Source organism: Corythoichthys intestinalis, chromosome 16 (assembly GCF_030265065.1).
Source record: "Corythoichthys intestinalis isolate RoL2023-P3 chromosome 16, ASM3026506v1, whole genome shotgun sequence".
Classification (NCBI taxonomy): domain Eukaryota; kingdom Metazoa; phylum Chordata; class Actinopteri; order Syngnathiformes; family Syngnathidae; genus Corythoichthys; species Corythoichthys intestinalis.
The window spans coordinates 35,049,901-35,070,030 of record NC_080410.1 but is presented as its reverse complement, the minus strand read 5'-3'; the positions used below and the strand labels follow the sequence as shown (position 1 = coordinate 35,070,030).

The following is a 20,130-nucleotide window of genomic DNA, read 5'->3' as shown; positions in this document are numbered from 1 at the left end:
TGTCTAAAGCCGATTTTGTAAGGCAATATACTTTTTAAAACAGCTTGACTATGAAAGGCAATTGAAATACTCATATAAATGTACAGTATATCCCCATTAGTTTTTTTTCCCCTGCTGCCTGTTTTTGTAAAACTAGCCACTAGGTGGTGCAAAAGCACAGTTGACAAAAATCATCACCTAAACAGTGAACATTTTTGTGAAGTTTCAGTGGTTTTTTTATTGGCCGTTCTTTGAAAAAAAAAAAAAAGTGTGTTCATCCTTTTTTTTTTATTTTTAATTTTTTAAAAATTTAAATAATAACGGCATCTACAAGCTGTGACAGTACATGGTTTCTACAGGTATCAGCAAATGTCATTGAATTATTTTTTTTCTTAATGTCACTTTAAAATACTATAATGCCCAAGACAAACTGCTAATAGTTTCAGACACACAAATTATAAGTTGTCCAAAATGACTTTTTAACAGCTATCCCGATATTGTTAAAAAATCTGATACCGGTATCAAACCGGTACCGATATATGCGGTTGTGGACTTAACATAATATGGCGAATTGTACCGTGATGCCACACTGGATACTTTATTAATGATCAATGTAACAACTTCAAGGTTTTCCAATGAGCATTCTGTGAAAAATATGACATCAGGCAGCTGATTTGGGAAAAGTGGCATGAATGTGGGGAATATCTTTTTTTTTGATCCGACTCGAACTGAACTGTACCTGCTCGTCACCTTGGACCTTCCGACGGTCTTCTAGGGCTTTCTGGGTTTTGGTCTTCTCGTCCAGTACATTCATTGCCTTACGGAGAAGAATACTGAGTGATGAGATTGAGAAGTCGCTATCAATGCTATTTAACCCTTTATTGGGCACTCATTTACTAGAGCTGTCTGATAATAACTTTTTAAACCGATATCCTGATATTGTCCAACTCAAAAAAATCAGATACAGATATCAAACCGATGCAGATATATGCGTTCATGGACTTAACATATTATAGATAATTCATTGTATTGTGATGCTCCAATTAATGCTTTAATAATGATAATGCTCACGTAACAGATCCCAAGCATCTTAGTTAGGAGATAGTTAATGGTCAATAAGCATAACTGCTGTGCTAAGCTGTGACCAGCCCTTGTACAAAAGCAGATGGCTTCTACATTCTTTTTGAAGGCATATTGGCCCAAAACAGATGATGAAGAACCGATGTCGATATCCGAAATCATCTTAAAATGTTTTTATCAGCCAATGTTATCGGCTATCCGATAATATCGGACAACTCTACATTTAACCATTTTAGAGGTGCATAAAGTAATCGACAACTATTTTGATAACCAATTAGTCGTTTCGGACCTTCTTCACCTTGGACTTGTTTAAATTCTTGAAATTATAACGTGTATATATATGGCAGAAAACAGGTAACTTGAAGTTCCACTCTGAGACCCCCAATTTGGCCAACTTTCAGAATTGTCCGATATGCGTGTGATACATCATTGGAAAACTTAAAATCTCAATTTTCTGAAAGGTGTTTTTTAACGAAATATTAGACATCAATTAATGATCCTAAGCTAAAAACGACATTTTGAACAATAAATTACCTTCGTTTTATGGCTGGGTTGAAACAAAAGCGGCTGCGTGACGTCTGTAAATGGGGGTTTCCAGGGTAAAACGGACAAATGCTATGGCAGCATATAGACGTATTGGTTTATCAAACAACAGTTGTTTTGGCTTAAAATACAGCAGTTTCTTTTAAAGAGGAGTGCAAGAGCAGAAACTGCTTTTTCAGTCTTGTCTGTTTCTGCTTTTACTTTGGAAAACAATTCACATTTTTGCCAATCTTCAGATGTCTTACTATCTAAACTAGCTTCTTAATGAGGCTGCAACAACTAATCGATCAAAATCGATTCATAACTTAGTCACCAACGAATTTGATAATCAATTTTTGCCAGCAGCTATGAGCAGTCCTGTTTGGGTCCTTGTTTCTGTGTAATGTGAGGCTGTGCGCGCACGTGTCAGTGATTAGAGCAAGAGAGAGAGAGTTCACTGTTACACTCAGGTTGGGTTGCTGAATCGATATTACAAAAATGTCGAGCGTTCGATTGTCTTGTGTTGTTAGATCCAGTGGGCATCCTTCAGAAGTGACTAAATGAAGCTGATTGTTTGTATTCTTTCTTGGTGAGACGTTACTACTTATCACGGAGGTAGTTCGCGATAATGCTGATCAGCGTCCTAAGCATCAGTTTGCATCGTTTTGGAAAAGCATGGACTTGGCTCGAGTTACTGTTCGATAGTAATGTTGATAGTAAATTTCTTTTACTTTTCTTCTGGCTCAAAATAACAAAGGCAACCAGCTTCAGTACAGTGAATGAGGTAGGAAATGAGTTTATAATTCGTATTGTTAGTCAATAAGCTTAACTGCTGTGCTAAGCTGTGACCTGCTCTTGAACAAAGGCTGCTACATTTACTCTGAAAGCAACATGCATTTTGGTCCAAAACCGAAAATGAAAAACAGATGCCGATATCTGATATTTTATAATTTTATCAGCTGATATTCTGCTACCCAATAATATCGAAGAACTCGGACTTTTTATGCTTATTAATGACCTGCAGAAGTTATTGTTCCTTTAATTCCAAATTGCACCCTTATAAATAAGCAGGCAACCAAAGTATTTAACGACAAGACAAGCATGGAAATACACGTTTAATTCAACAGCGTTAAATCACTCACATAGTGAGACTAGGGTCAACTGTAAATCATGACAATGCGTTGTACAATTACAATTGTTTTATCGTCTACCTCTTGACTCGTTGATGGCGATTGTGGTCCGATCCATTTGAAGTGGGAGGGCTAGCAGAAAATGAACGAACATTCGCATACATTAATTCACAGCGGAAGTATGAGTGGACGTCACATCCATTTGAAGTGGGTCAGACGTCCATCGCTGCCTATGGCAGCCAATGAGTTACTTGCCTACCCCATTGTGCACTGATATTTTTCTCCAAAAACTTTTAAAAAAAATATTTCGTATAAGCTTGTATTTCAAAGTAGTAGGTCCATCATGATATGGGAAGAATACTGTTTAGTAGGACAGCTAGCAACCGCGACGGCACAAGTAATAAAATACTTATGTCGAGTAAAAAAGAAAATATTTCCAGTTCCTCAAAGCACCCATGAGTACGTCCGGGTTCAGCCCAGGTATCGTATTACCAGGAACATAAAGACACACGTGAGGAGCATCCCTCCGATCATGATAAACTTGTCCTGGGTGGCACGCCTCTCGATGAGCCTCATCACCGTGTTGGAGAGACCCAGCATGTTGGCCACATCCAGCATCTTCTTGTGGGTCCCCTAGCAAAAAAAAAAAAAAAAATTCTGGACTATAAGTCTCACTTTTTTTTCATTATTTCATACTAATCATGGGTGACTTCCATGATGTAAAAATATAAATCTCACTGAACATTACCCACGACCAGCCACCAGAGGGCGTTCTTGGCTTGTGAGTAAGCAGCCAAGAAATGTTGCTCTTGCAATTTTTAATATTTATAGCTATCAAACCAGTAAAATAATTATTACAAAGGATTAACAATTTGGTGCAGTTTGATGTAATTAATGAAGTTTATGTACGTTTTCATTTTGCATGCTTCAATGTTCTTCAATGTTTTATTTGTGCATTATTACGTTTTGCTAACAGTAGCTGCTACAAACAAGTCTGCGATTTTGCTTACCGTTATTTTCGGACTATAAGCCGCAACTTTTTCCCTTCATTTTGAGTCCAGTGCGGACCATTTGTTGATTTATTGGGTTAATAGTAGGGTTGTTCCAATCATGTTTTTGCTCCCGATCCGATCCCGATCGTTTTAGTTTGAGTATCTGCCGATCCCGATATTTCCCGATCCGATTGCTTTTTTTTTTTGCTCTCGATTCAATTCCAATCATTCCCGATAATTTTTCCCGATCATATACATTTTGGCAATGCATTAAGAAAAAAATGAATAAAACTCTGGCGAATATATACATTCAACATACAGTACATAAGTACTGTATTTGTTTATTATGACAATAAATCCTCAAGATGGCATTTACATTATTAAAGGGTATGTAGTGCCCTGGGCAAATTTTAATATTCCATCATTTATCCATAAACGCATGCCTTTTGTATTCATATCATGCCACTTCATGTAAAATGAGAGAAATTTGGCTCGATTGTCAAGCTAAAACGACCGGCGCCCGAGATCTGGCTGATTGTGTGCGTGACGTCACGACAAGTGAAGAGAGTCCCACTGGCCACTAGGGGGGCAGCGCCTATCTGCATCAATATAATTCCTTCTAGTGAGGGGAGAATTAGGGGTGTTTTGAGCTGTTCCTGCACATATTCCAGGTTCCCTCATGAAGAAACACCCCTCGTTGTCAATAAAAAGAATTCAGAATTGACAGTGAGGGGTGTTTCTTCAACAAGAAAAAGGCTCAGTGCTTTAATACTGAATGGCGGCGATGATGGCAGACAATTTCGTTTCTAGTACCAGCGACGAATCCGACGTAGAAGGACGTAACGAATGTTCATCTAATGGTGACGAGGAGAGTTACGAAGCTTTAATCTGTGTTTTAGGTTACCAATTTGAGCCCAAACGAACGCCAATGCAGCGTAATGAAACGGTCATTGAGGGGAGCAATGACACTGATGAAACATCGGCAGCAGATCGTGTGGGAAACCCCAATGATTTGTTTTGCATTTCTTTTTGTGAAGCTGATACACCGTGACTGCAAAATAAAGGAATGCATAGAATAATGATCATTTATTGCGCTATCATAGCTTTTCGCTCTGCCAACAGACACAAATATGAATGGGATCAGAGGATTTGTTCTATATATTTTACGAACGATAATTTATACATGTGTCCAGTAGGGCTGTCCCAAACGACTAATTTTCTTCCGATTAGTCAGCCGACTATTTTTACGATTAGTCGACTAATCTAATAATTTTAAAAAAAAAAATTTTTTTTTTTTAAACTAATTTAGCAATGAAATTTTTGTTGACGCTTATCAATTCACAAAAAACATATTGGAACACGTAAATAACAATAATAAATCACAAATAAACAATGAGTTCAAATGCTGATAGAATTAACTAGTGTAGCATCCCGATTGAAAAGATGGTCTCTTAAACTGATGGTTTACAACTTTTATTCCATCCTTGATGTAAACACACCGTAAGAGAACACAATTAGAAATTAATAAAAACTTTTCACCTTTTTCCTTTTAAACCTTATTTATATATCAATGAATTGCCTATATGGATTGCCTTTACCTTAATTTATTACCTTATCATTGACAATCTCTCCCTTGAGTGCAATCACTGTATATACTGTAACAATTTATGACCTTTTAACCTTATATAATTTTCTATACCATAAAACAAACCATAACATGAAATAAACCTTTCAATTAGCATTAAGAACAATACTAATAGCACTTATAGGCCCATTGTCAATGAAACATTATTATTTAGTAAGGCGACAGCACCCTCTGGTGTACAAAAAATGAAAAAACAAAATTACAAACTGGGTGAAGGCGCTTGAGTTGTTTATTCACGGCCGACGTGCAGCCAAGCTTGGCATTGAAGAGACAGGACAGAAGAGTGTACTCTCCTTTGTTTCTTTGAAATAAGTCAATGTTTTGGACACTCTGGTGCGCCTTTTTTTTGGCTTTGTGCCGCTTTCCCCGCTTGCAAACAGAGCATCCGACATTCTAACTTTCCACGCATATATTTTTTTAACCCTTCATTAACCGTCGACGGGATGTTGTGCTCGTCGACGGTTTTACGTCATCGATGACGTCGACTATGTCGACTAGTCGGGACAGCTCTAGTGTCCAGTCCTGTATCCAATGCGTGACATTTTTTTATTATAAAAGAGTACTCACTCTGGCCATTTTGAGCTTGGCTGCTCCCCTCCTTTGCTTAGCTTTAGCTTCCTTTACCAGTCATCGTCCTCTTTCTTGATATCTCGGGACATTTAGGTGGCTGCGCCTGTATGGTCGGCACCGCATCTCCTTTGAGCAGCAATCTTTTAGCAAAACCCGATTTCTCTTAGTCCATAGTTCGAGAAGCTTTCAGGTGGAAAATGCGCACCACAGAAAAGCGTGCCGGAGGCTGTGTCTAGAAAATTAGCCCTCTTTGCACGGACGAACTTTACCCATTGTCTGTGTAGTCCAGCTTTTTTTTTCGCGTTCAGGAACTCATGGATACTATATTCCGATAAATAACTATTTGTACACCACATAGCACAGCAGTTTTGAACCATTTTTGTGATGTTTTGGTCAAACAAACCCCAACGCTACTCTTTCGTCGTTAAAAAACAATGGCACCTGGCTCCGCCTCGACTGTCAACCACTTGTCGTGACGTGTCCGCCCCATTCGGCTGTTTCCGGAACACTTTCGGAAATGTTCGTCATTTTCAATCTATTTTCGATAATTGCTCATTAATGTGATTGATTTTTTTGTTAACTTTATCAATATTTGTTATCTTGGCACATAACGGTTCTATTGATGTCTCACACCCCCTTTGCCACTACATACCCTTTAACATTCTTTCTGTGAGAGGGATCCACAGATAGACTTGTAATTCTTAAAGGATAAATGTGACTTTGTATATTGTGACTAAATATTGCTGTGTATTTGTTGAGCTTTCAGTAAATGATACTGTAGCCATTTAACTGTTCTGCCCAAAAGCATGATGGGAAGTGCAACCATGACTGTGCGTAGTGGCACCAACTGGTATATCTTCTCTGCGTTGGGAAATAACATAGGGTGTTAAGAAAAAGATCAACTACTACCTTTCTTCCCCACATTGCTTCCCACGATATTTCTAATTGTTGAGAGAGGGATTGTAAGGCTTTAGCCAATTAAAAAAAGGTTCCAAAGAGCTAAAATTCACTCTACTCATTTTACGCTGCCTTTTAGCTCTATATATAGGTAAAATGGCGCATTAAAGATTGATCGCGACAATGCGTGAGTGGGTCGTGCAGCGCATGCGTTAAATATTTTAACGTGATTAATTAAAAAAAAAAATCAATTACCACCGTTAACGGGATAAATTTGATAGCCCTACTTTAAGCCAAAACTAAAGACTCTGGATGAGTGTAAGACATTTTGTCTGTAACGTTAAATACATAATATGAATAAATAAATGAGAAAACGATTTAATTAAAAAAAAAAAAAAAAATATATATATATATATATATATATATATATATATATATTTAAAAAAAGGCATGTCCGATATTTTTTTGCCGATTCCGATACTTTGAAAATGACGTGATCGGACCCGATTGATCGGGACATCTTTAGTTAATAGGTAACATGTTATTTGATAGAGGCTTCATATGACTGCCATTAGACTGTCATAATTGTGACATGACACTATCGTGGGCATTAATGATTGTATATGACTGATGTCATTAAGTGTCATCCAGCAAATCATGTCACTAACTCCATTTATGTCCAGCTAATTTGCCGTATGACACAAAATGATATGTCATAAACTTTTATTAATGCCCATGGAAGTGTCATGTCATATTTTTGATGATCTTATGACAGTCTTATGGTGCCACTGTCAAAAAAAGTGTTACCAAATACCACAACTAGCTATTAATGAAACAACTGGAACAGTAACTGAAGAAATAATTAGCACATAACATGAATTTTGATTATTTACATCTGTAGCACTGCAATGCATGCTAGGAGGCATGTTGGGCGATAACAGTGTTCACAGCAGAGGTTGACTGTCTCCCTCAAGGGAGCAGTGATGGTCAAATGAAGCTTTGAACCAATTGGCTTCATGGTGGTTCATTTGGTCTTATGACAGTCTTATGATGCCGCTGTCAAATAAAGTGTTACTGGCTAATATCTTTTGGTGTAAATATCCCATAATACAGTGAGGACAGCTGCGGCTTATCTATAGACAAATGCCGTTTTTGTGTCAAATTTGGTGGGTGGTAGCTTTAAATCAGGTGCGCCTTATAGTCCAAAAATTACGGTACTTTGAATGGAAATATAAGCAGGCTGGAGTGGTTGTCGTCCTGACTTTTTTAATACTAGTGACGGTATTTGGCGACAAATGACGGACAACATATGGTAAATTTTCCTCCAAAAATGTGACTTACAGTCCAGTGCGACTTATCCGTAGTGAAAATGCTTATTTCCAGCTTGCCAGCAAAATCTAAATTAGGATTTAGCCTTACCTTGAGAGAGGATCTTTGATCTCTGAGCCCATTGAGGATGCTGCTACCGCTGCCCAGCAGGTCGTCCATGCCTCGGTGTGCATTGTGCAGGTTAGAATTGAGCTGCAGCGTCTCGTCAATGGGGATGGACGTGTCTGCATCCTGTGGAAATTACCACAATTGTTATGATGTTAACCCTTAAGCAGCCTGTGCAATTTCGTGTTTCATTTATTGATTTTCAAATGGACTTTGACAACAGTTTAAAGATTTTTCCCTTTTTTTTTTTTTTAAGAAGCACTTATGTGCTAATACAGGTTGAACGCGATCCTATACTGTCTAACTTAATGGGATCCGCGGATTATAGAAAGACTTGTAGTTCTTAAACGTTATCGTAAGTTAAAATAATTTTATATTTGATGTTTGCGTTTTTATACAACTTGGCAAATTAATTTTACAAGTAGTTTGCCATTGTTGTTGACGTTGCTGGGGGGTGACTTCACATGGTTATGCTACCGGGCTTCCAGAGTATGAATCTAGTGACATAAATATGTCATCTGTTCAACCCTTTCAATTTGAACCTGAGAGGAACATTAATGGGTATGACAGCACTGTCGATTTTTCACTAAATGAGCAGCAAAATGAACAGGAAAGACTGGATGAGACGAGAGTAGAGGGAAAAAAAACTGTTCTGCCAAAATGTGCTACACCGGCGAAACGTCTACAAGAGCCGAATTTGACACCCAAACTTTAGCTTCTTTTGTATGGATGCATATAAACAGAACATACTAACGATGCCTTAAGACAGGGGTGCCCAAGTCCGGTCCTCGAGAGCCCTTATCCAGCTTGTTTCCCATGTCTCCCTCCTTTAGCACACCTGAATTAAATGATCAGCTCATCAGCAAGCGCTGCAGGAGCCCGATAACAATCCTGATTACTTGATTCAGCTGTGTTGGAGGAGGGAGACATGGAAAACAAGCTGGATAGGGGCTCTCGAGGACCGGACTTGGGCACCCCTGCCTTAAGAACATACTTAAACACAGTAATACATGGGTGTCCAAACCTGTCCTCAAGGGCCGCTGTGGGTCCTGGTTTTTGTCCCTACCAATCGAGCACAGACAGTTTAACCAATGAAGTTTGTGCTAAAACAAGCAGCACCTGACTGCAATCAACTGATTACACTTGTGAGACACCAGATTGGTGAAAGGTTGTTCTCATGATGGGTTTGAACAAAAACCCGCACCCACTGCGGCCTTATGTGGAATAGTTTGGACAACGCTGCAATAATATCAAATAAAGGTGGTTTAAATACGCTACATGACTAATGTGATCAACAGACCCACAATCTGCTTTAAAGCTACCACAAGAAAACAATGCTTAAAAGTATGAGTAGAAACTAGGGCTGTCAAACGATTAAAATTTTTAATCGAGTTAATTACAGCTTAAAAATTAATTAATCGTAATTAATCGCAATTAATCGCAATTCAAACCATCTATAAAATATGCCATATTTTTCTGTAAATTATTGTTGGAACATTCAACATACAGTACATAAGGACTGTATTTGTTTATTATAACAATAAATCAACAATTAACATTATTAACATTCTGTTAAAGCTATCCATGGATAGAAAGACTTGTAGTTCTTAAAAGAAAAATGTTAGTACAAGTTATAGAAATTTTATATTAAAACCCCTCTTAATGTTTTCGTTTTTATAAAATTTGTAAAATTTTCAATCAAAAAAATAAACTAGTAGCCCGCCATTGTTGATGTCAATAATTACTTACACAATGCTCATGGGTGCTGAAGCCTATAAAATCAGTCGCACCCAAGCGCCAGCAGAGGGGGGCAAAACTCCATAACAACAAGAGAGCGTTTCACTGTACTGTCATTTAAATCTGTCTGAGCGGGACATCTGCGTTAATTACGTCAAATATTTTAACGTGATTAATTTAAAAAAATTAATTAACGCCCGTTAACGCGATAATTTTGACAGCCCTAGTAGAAACACATGCAAAAAGTGTTTTGAGGCAATGAAAAGGTAATAAAAGACTCAATAAAAACACAAATAGTGAGTACTCGACCCTTTTAACAAATGAGCGCATGTGTTGGACGTCTTGCCGTGTCGAAGGAATTGCAGTAACCCGGTAGTATTCGTCAAGTGACAGTAACAATCTACATCATCACCCTGAGCGTTCATAAAACATAGCGCCCTCTGTAGGTCTAAATATTATAGATTTTTAAATCGATGGCAATATTGTATGTGTTTCTAATACCAAATTTTAGTAAAAGAGAACAATTGTGGCTCATCAGAGACTACAAGTCTTTAAGTGCAAGGTTCCCTTTAACTCATTTGCTTCCAAAAACGTATAAATACGTTCTATTTTTAATTGTTTCAGTGTCCCAAATACGTATTTATACATCTTTTACGTTTTTTTTTTTCATAAGAGACTTCTCTGTGTTCTGATTCAATTTAGCTCCAAAGCACAAAGCTGAAAATCCATTTTAAAGCAATAAAACTGGCCACTGGAGGGCAGTAGCGCATTTGGTAAGACCCGCAACCCGATTCAACGGCAACGAATGGCCAAGCCGCACGGCTGGGGTGCCGGCGGAAGACGACCGAATGGATGCCAGGCAGCGGACGACCAAGCATAACAACCTGTAGGACACACGGGATGCCAGGCGCTTGATGACCGAGCAGAACGACCGGGACCACTAGTGCTGTGGACGATGCCTTTGAGTCTGTGTTACTCACGAGCAGAGCCCGCAGAGACTCAAAAAAATTCATATTTATGAGACAGGCTGCGATGAGGGAAAAGTTTAACCGGCTGTCGTGGCCGGAACAGCGTCATCTTCATAGTAAGTTATGTGTAAATAAATTGTTACTTTGCCATCAAAAGCTGTATTTGTCTTGTTGTTTATCTTATTTTGTAAAAGGAAAACATTCAGATGTTTGGGATGTAACGAAAGCAAAAAATAGCTATGTTAAAGTCAAAGTTATGTTTGAAATTTATGCTTTCACAAAAAGCTCAATTTCTCTGTTTTTTCATCAGAAATTGGAAAATAGCTCAAACTAAGCTATTTTCTAACGCTGATTTCTAAAGAATGGAAAAAGATATGAACTAACTTTTTTTCTGCTGAAAGAAGAGAGTAATCTTTCTTTTGGTGGGTTCCATGTTAATATAGCTATAGAACAAAATTTTCTGTGAGCCTTGCAAAATCAGTCAAAATCCAGTAAAACGGCCAGGAGCGAAGTTGAGTGGCGATTTAGCAGTAAAAATGTGTTTCATGCATTTAGGAGGGGTGGAACAATACAAAAAAATATCTGCCTGATTGCATATTTCCTCATTTTTGTGTGTTTTTTTTGTTCTTGAACTCATTAGCTGCTGTTGATTGCGTCAAACGTCCGATTAATTTGAAGTGTGATGGTTGGCAGCGAATGAATTTTCATTCCCACTTCAAATGGATTGGACGTCTAACAGAGAAACTAATTTCAATTGAGAGCGAAATCATAATTGGGTGTCTATTACTGTCAATCACATTGAAAGACGAACTGAAACGGACAGAACAGAACTGACGTTGGTGGTGAAGGTCCGGCTCATGAGCTCCTCACGCTCTCGTTCCTGGGCCTCTTGGTTGTAGCGTCTGTGCTGGAAGTTCTGCAGGGCGGTGCGCAGGTGTTGGACGTCGTACTTGAGCTGGTCCACACGCCTTTTGGGGGGGAGGGAAGTTTTTACTTGGCTCTTTTCAATTTCAGCTCTGAAGAGCGACTCTTATGACTTACAGTTTGGCATTCTGGCGGCGGTTGGGCGGCTCCTTGCTGGCCAGGATCTCCAGTCGCTCCAATTGGTTGAAGATCTGCTCGATTCGAGCCTGGAGTTCATTCTCTAATACTAGGATGAACAGACGACGAGCATTATATTCGGCGGTGAGAAAATTGCTGAGATGTTTTGCTGATTTTCCTTATCAATGGACAACAAGCACACTCAAATTGTTATACTTTTGTCACAATTTCTGTCCTACTTCAACTAGATTGGACATCTAGTGCCGTCAATGGCAGCCAATGAGTTAGAAACAAAATTAGTTCTTCCTCTGGACAAGTATAAGAATGTAATTTAATCTACTTCAAATATATGAGAAAATATTTTCCAATTCTTCCCTAAGTCAAATAAAAATAATTGTTTTTCCGGATATTTCCAATTAGTGCTGCAACGATTTATCGATTACCTCAAGTAATTCGATGAGAAAAAAGCTTTGAATCAAATTTTGCTGCTTCGAGTATTTCTTTGAGTGCTGTTGTAATGGTTTGGAAAGTGTTTGCATTTCGTTTTCGTGATTTGGGTGGATACACTGTCCTCTAGAGGCAACACTGAATATGACATAACTCATTTAACATGGCTGAATCCAGCTGCTCTCTGTTAAGACCAACATAAAGTAAGTTTTTGTTGGCGCTAATCAATTTTTTGAATGGATTCGTAATTTATTTTCTAAGTACCGAATTGGCCCGGATATAAGACGGTGTTTTTTTGCATTGAAATAAGACTGAAAAAGTGGGGGTCCTCTTATATTCGCGGCCTAGACATTATACCCATTCACGATGCTAGATGGCGCCAGATATCATTGAAGCGATGTTCTGTCATGACAGATCTCAGCTACTCTCAAGTTTAACCAGTTTGCATTATTTTATTGCAATGTTTTTCCTTATTCAGATTCACTTTGATGGTTAATGCAGTTGTTGCAATTTTGTTGTTTTATCACAATAGATTGCTTTATTTACATTTCAAAACCCAGAAGCCATTCATTTACGAATGTGATTGCACTTTAGTTTACTTATTTAAATGTTCAGCTATGAAGATTTGAATGAGGCAAAATAACATGCTTTTTCTCTCAAATATATTGTTATAATCATTTGTTTCGGATGTACTCGAATTATTTTCTGCATAAAAATTAATTTGGTGTTCAAAAACTCTTTTTTTCAAACTTCAGTCTTGAAAAAGAGGGGGCCGTCTTATAATCAGGGCCGTCTTATATTTGGGCCAATTCGGTATTTGTTTAATCTGAGTGCTGTTGTAATGGTTTTGAAAGTGTTTGCATTTAGTTTTAGTGATTTGGGTGGATACACTGTCCTCTAGAGGCAACACTAAATATTACAACTCATTTAACATGGCTGAATCCAGCTGCTCTCTTTTAAGACCAACATAAAGTAAGTTTTTGTTTGAGCAAATCTGTTTTTTGAATGCATTCGTGATTTATTTTCCAAGTATGTATTGGTTTTTTGTGGCAATATGTGAACGATTTGTTAAGGCATTGTAAAAAATGTTAGCATTTTATAGCATTTAAGCTAGTGGACTTTTGCTGTGCAAGTTAGCCAATTGTACTTTTATTGTACTTAGATCTTCATTTATTAATTTTTAAAATTTTGTTTAAGGCTAAGCACAGGTATTTTAATTTATTTTTAAATGAAAGAGCAATTCGGCATAGTTTGAAGAAACATTTTATTCACATTTAATGCTCTTTTGAGAGTGCAATCTTAGCATGCCTTTGTTTTAAATCTCCTAAAATTTATTCTGCAACTTATTTAGGTTTCCTAATCGGATTACTCTATTATTCGAACTAGTTGAGAGATTAATCGACTACTAAAATAATTGATAGCTGCCGCCCTATACCCAATGCTGCTTCATGTTACTATTTTTGGTAGGGAGGTATTGCAAAGTTCCCAGCATTCTCTTTGAAAGATCCCACCCACTCACTTCAGCGGCTTCCTGTTCTAAACTGATCACCAAGCATACAAAACAATCAAGCACAGGCAGCCATAACAAGAAGTGCATACAAAAATGGACGTTAATTAACTTTTAGATGGGGTACAGGAAGGAATACACATTTACAAACACACTTTGTTGTTGTCGCCGCTTACTCATCAGTTACTGATATTGTCATTATAAAACCTTCAAAGGCTTTGCGTCATTATTAGTGTTGTGATGAAAGTAGCCTTGTCAAAAGTATTAATACTGATATGGAAAATGAATGAATGAATGAATGTTGGATCCGAATATGATATTTGATAGCAAAAGTATCGATGCTCACCCATTCTTAGTTTGCCATGAAGTTTTCGCACAGATAAAAAAGGAACTTTAAGGGGCAGATCTAGAAAAATATTTTTGGGATGGTGAGAGGGGGGCAGGAAGTTTTAGATGGGTAGCAAATATTCATGATGGTACAATGCATTATTGATTCTTTGGACAACAATATGGTATTCTACGACGATTCGAATCAAGGGCCGTAGTCAGCATCTTTTCTTTTTAAAGGGAACCTCGGACTTAGAGACTTGTAGGCTCTAATTAGCCACAATTGTTCTTTTACCAAAATATGTTTTTAGAAACACGTATATTATTGCCATTGATTTAAAATCTATAATATTTACTACATATTTTGACCGATGGAGGGCGCCATGTTTTACACGCGCAATGCACGCTGGGGGTGATGACGCGGTTGGGCTTGACAGGGAGAATAGCTGTGCTAGCTAGCAAGCGAAGCTAGTTTGACGACTGGCATGATTTTGTCACATTCTGCTGATGGTCAGATTGTTTTGTTACAGAACTGTGGGATGAGTTCCTAACGTCGTACCTGCATCGAATTCCAGCTCATCAGCAGTGTCTTTAAACCGATTTTAGGCGGCTTGCCAAGATCTTGACTTGCTGCCATTTGACAGTTTGTATATCCCTTTGTTGCAATGTTGCTAGTTGCATCATTGCCTTGTTTTTTTTTTTTTTATCTGCCTCTCACTGCGGTTTTCCCTCGTTTTTCTGTAAATTGGTCGCAACCTACTGTCACGGACCCTCTTTGTGTCTCCCTTTTCGGGATTGTGTGTTCTTTTTTTTTTTTCGTGTTCAACAAAACCATTAAGGCAATCCCCATGTTATTGTTGTCTGGATGCTGTCAGAAATTATTCACATTTTTTAATTCCGTGGTCAAACCAGCCGCGCTTTCTTTTCAGTTGCGTTTCCCTTTCAGGTTTTACCGCACAGAGAGAAACAACTCTTGTGGGTTGCGATTGCTTTATAAGGAAAATCATGACTCTATCCTCATGTAGTCCTGAGGTCTACGTGCTCGTCTGTCGCACAGGAAACATGGATTCAAATCCCGCTGGAGACCTTCATTTAATTGCTTTGCAGCTTGTTTTATGAAATATCGACAGTTATGTCCTGCTCATCACTTTTCCGCTCAGGTTCAAATTTGAAGGGCAGAACCAATGACATGTTTATGTAGGTAAAGAGTGACACTGTGGTAGTTAGCCTGGGAGGCGGCCCGTCTAGTGACGTCCTCGCCCAGAGTGCATTGCCTCGCCAACAACAATGGCGACCTACTAGTTAAATTAATTTTACAAATTTTATTAAAACGAAAACATTAAGAGGGGTTTTAATATCAAATTATTATAACTCATACTAACATTTATCTTTTAAGAATTACATGTCTTTCTATCAGTGTTGCTCTTTAAAAACTTTTCCCATCGCTGTCAAAGTTTCGCTGGCTAGTCGCTAGCCCCTTTTTATGCGTCACTAAAATAATTAAGTACCTATTGACACCTACTTATGTGAAAGAGCATTGTATGATTATGGACCATTGGGCAGCACAGACGCTCAGCAATGGCACATTTGCAGATTAATTTGCAAAAAACTATTTTACATCAATCAGGTGAAAGTGGATGATTTTCCATGCACACCAGACACTATGGCACAGCACACTGCTCTTGGACATCGTAGGCTGAAGTTCATCTGATGTCAACCTGTGCTGCATTCACTGCAGTCGGATATTGGTTTCTCACACTGGTAAATGACTGGTAAATGACTTGGGTGGCAAGCCTGTCTTTTTTGGGTGGCAGTTGCCCCCCGACATCACCTTGATAGATCCGCCCATGGGAACTGTTGCGTTGTTTTCCAGCTCACATCTGAGAGTTGCACAGTATTATCCCTAAATATTGTTCTATTTGGTGACATTTCTTTAATTGATTTATCTATTTGTTTTTGCAGTACCATTAGTCATCAAAAATAGGTTGATGGGAGAAATTTGAATTTGCACTAATCTTGAAAGTATTGGAGGATATTTTTGCATGTTCTTCGCTACTAAAAAATAACATTTTAATTTATGTAGTAGGGCTGCAGCTATCGAATATTTTAGTAGTCGATTAATCAGTGAACTTGTTAGTTCGAATAATCGAGTAATCGGTTAAGGAACATTAAAAATTAAAATACCTGAGCTCAGCTTCAAACAGTACCAAAAAAATAATAAATGAGGATCTATGTACAACAAAAGAACAATTGGCTAACTTACATAGCAAACGTCTGCTAGCTTAAATGCTATAAAATGTTAACTTTTTTTTTTAACAATGCTCTTGACAAATGGTTCAAACTCCTATTCCCACAAAAAATGGCTAAATATACCCATAAACTAAATCACGAATGCATTAAAAAAAACATTAGCGCAAACAAAAACTTAGCTTATGTTGGTCTTAACATGGAGCAGCTGGATTTACCCATGTGAAATGAGGCAGACTAGAGGGCAGTGTATCCACTCAAACCAATAAAACTGATTGCAAACACTTTCAAAATAAACCATGACAACGCCACAATAATTAAACGAATACTCGAAGCAGCAAAATTTAATTCGAATCTTGTTTTTTTGATCGAATACTCGAGTTAATCGATTAATCGTCGCAGCACTACTATAAACTAAATTACGAATGCATTTAAAACAAAACAACATTAGCTCAAACAAAAACTTAGCTCATGTTGGTCTTAACAGGGAGCAGATGGATTCACCTTTGTGAAATGAGGAAGACCAGAGGACAGTGTATCCACCCAAGTCAATAAAACTTATGCAAACACTTTGAAAATAAACCGTTGTATGCCACTTTAATTAAACGAATACTTGAAGCAGCAAAATTTAATTTGAATCTTTTTTTCTAATTGTTTACTCGAGTTAATCGTTTAATCGTTGCAGCACTATTATGTAGTATTTAAAATGATATCTTTTGGAGTATCGCTCGTGGAGGATATATCGTGACAATACTAGATGGAAAAACTAAATTGTGTGACATTTTCATGCCTCTCCTTATTACTCACAATGAACTGACTGGCGATCCGTTCTCTCCAGGTTGCCCATAAGCGACTGCACCTCCTGGATTTGCCTAAGAAAAGGTGATATTCAAGCAACATACACGTATAAATATTTTTTTGAATGAACTTCTATAGCTTTCATACACGGTGGCTAGCTATTTAGCTAAATAGAAGGGTATTTCCGCGTTACTTACTTATTTGTCTGGTGGTAAAGCGTCTCCATCTTCGACACGTTCTCGCTGAACTACTCGCTAATATTTCGTGGATATATTTTAGGGGTTATTGCCCCTCGGCGGGCACCTACGGGGCGCAAAGTTAGCTAGCCTTTTAAGTAGCAGACGGTGGAGGAAAGCACACGTCATCAACGTTTGTGTACGGAAGTTGGGAAAGCGGAAATTTAAAACACGTCACGTGCACATTGGCCGCCATATTGGAAGGGTCACTGTCCATGGTCAAAGCGAGGTTTTCAGCTTGTAAATTGCTTTTGTTTTTGTTTTTATCTCATTGTCCAAAGCAAAATAAGAAGACGACGTGGTAGGTTGAGTTATTTTATCAGTCATACTTGCAAGTTGTAAAGTGCTACTATGAAATACTACAGCAAGTGACTTCAAAATGATATATATTTTTAAAAACAAATCCGTCAATAAACTGCCTTCATCCCGCTCACTAAAAAATCGCCAAACAGAAGTTGTCATGCACATTGTCTACCAATCCTCCCAGTTCAAATGGTTTGGATCAAGGGCATATCTTTTTGCTGGGGACGGGACATTAATAAGACCAAAGAGATTCTTAAACAGGGGTCAGGGCCACATTACTCTTAAATATGAACCTAATGGCATCCCGCCATCAACACGTCACTTTTGCTCATTAATATTCATGATGTTAGTAATTGTTGCTAGGCGGGTCAACCTCCCGTTTGTCCTTAATAGTAAATGCATAGAAAAAGTGTACGAAAAATATGCTTACTGAGCTAAACCTACCAATTCTGTCCGAAAATGATGTCAAATTCACTGGTAAAGATGTGGAAGAACATGCGAATGTTCAGTTAAAGAGATGGCTTGAGTGGTGAGAGCTGAAAAAGACGAGAAAAAGAGTCAACTTGATTCAGAGGTAACTTATTTATCGGCACCTTTTTTTTGTGTGCATTGCCTTACGCCACTGTCAATGACATTCTCCTGTTTCAACAATCTATCCTTTATCACCATATGCCCTGTCTTTGTTATATATTATATCCTCTGGTTGTCTTACGTCTCTGACGGTTTTTGGGGGGTAATTTTTTGTGTAGCGATCGCAAATGCTTCTCAGTGACAGCCAACAAACACGTTTAATATTTCCATTAACAAATCTTAATTCTATAATTTATTTACACTTCCCCCTTTCTAAAGCTGTTTTTTTTTTTACAACAGAAAAGGTAACAAAAGTGGCAGTCAGATACCATTTTAATTTTTTTCAGGTCATTCATTGTCAGACAGAAGCAGCACAGCAAAATGCCACGCTAAAGAATAAGTAAAAATATCAGAATGGCTTACCGCTTTGTCGTCTGTAGGATGCTTACTGCATATGAAGGTGAATGGCTTCACCTTGCTGGCGTTAAACTGGTCTTTTGGACATCCGCAAAGTTGATCCGTTGTTCACATTTTTTCCTCTTTTTTTTTGGTTTCGGGAAACATATGAAGAAAACGTCCTTCATATGTCGTAATGTCTAGAGTCGTTTCTATAAGTTCCATAGCAACAGTGTTTACTCGGCATGTTTTTTTTTTTTTTTTTTTAAAGATTACCGGCAGAGAACAAGCAGTAATAACACGAGTTGTATGCGAGGGCGTGTCTATGATGACCCACTTCCGGGTCAAGGTCTAAAAATAGCATTCGCACGGTACGCTATTAATTGATATGCGAACTGATCAAAGCAAAATAAATCTGTATTGACTTACACTAACTTTTATGTGAATTGGTTATCCAACGTTCGATTCAAACTTTTGCTTCCAAAAACTAATAAATAAACAATTTGAAGTGCAAGTCCCTTTATTTGAAAAAATGGGTAGCTATCCAAGAATGGGTCCAATTCTGGTGGACCCTGGCGCACCCCGAGACTCAAATTTACGTATTGTAATATAAAACTGATTTCGGAAAAAAAATCATGAAAAAAAAAGATATACAAGAATTTAGCTACATCTTATGTGTAATTTCCTTTCACAGTTTTTTTTTCATGTCAGTTCATGTTCATGTCAGTGTCCTTCTGAAGTGGGCCCATTCTTGGGACTTGCACTCTGAAGCCACCGCGTTGCATTACGGTAATGCACATAATGCTAACAATGATCCAAATGAGGGGACGGCTAGCTTGACTTCGTTGTTCCTTGTGGAGGCTGACCGCAGTTAGTATTACAAGGTAGCAAGTTCACACAGATTAATGCTATGTTAACTCAGATCAATGGCGTAGATTTGCATATGGACGGTAGGGACATAACACTACCAACTTTTCAGGATGCTCAAATTGTCCTCACCAACTTTTAAGCCAATTTATATGCATTATATTATTTGTTCAGTTATATAGGTAATTTAGATTGTATTCCCATATGTTGCAAGACAAGCATTGACCCTACCATTATTAAGTGAATTATTTTCATTGTTAAAATGTTAAAACCGTTTTCACTTGTTGAATGCACCGGTCCATTTTTTTCCCCTTCAAACACACGTTTGATTGGCTGACGACGTCACCCATCCCCAACACACATGCACGCTCACACTTGCACAGCCCCTATGTCGATAACATGCCGCCTCCTCCCAAGAAAAAGGATATTTTAGGTTT

At 38.0% G+C, this 20,130-nt stretch overlaps 1 protein-coding gene across 1 annotated transcript; it reads right to left on the bottom strand.

Moving 5' to 3' along the window:
* Window positions 1-2,681: 2,681 nt before the first annotated feature.
* Window positions 2,682-17,715, bottom strand: gosr2 (golgi SNAP receptor complex member 2). Its single transcript, XM_057860841.1, has 6 exons — window positions 17,519-17,715; window positions 17,331-17,395; window positions 11,996-12,104; window positions 11,790-11,922; window positions 8,235-8,375; window positions 2,682-3,344 (listed from the first exon to the last, which is right to left on the bottom strand). Exons 1-6 carry the CDS (start codon window positions 17,545-17,547, stop codon window positions 3,183-3,185), a joined length of 639 nt encoding a protein of 212 aa, XP_057716824.1. The 5' UTR covers window positions 17,548-17,715; the 3' UTR covers window positions 2,682-3,182.
* Window positions 17,716-20,130: the final 2,415 nt, after the last annotated feature.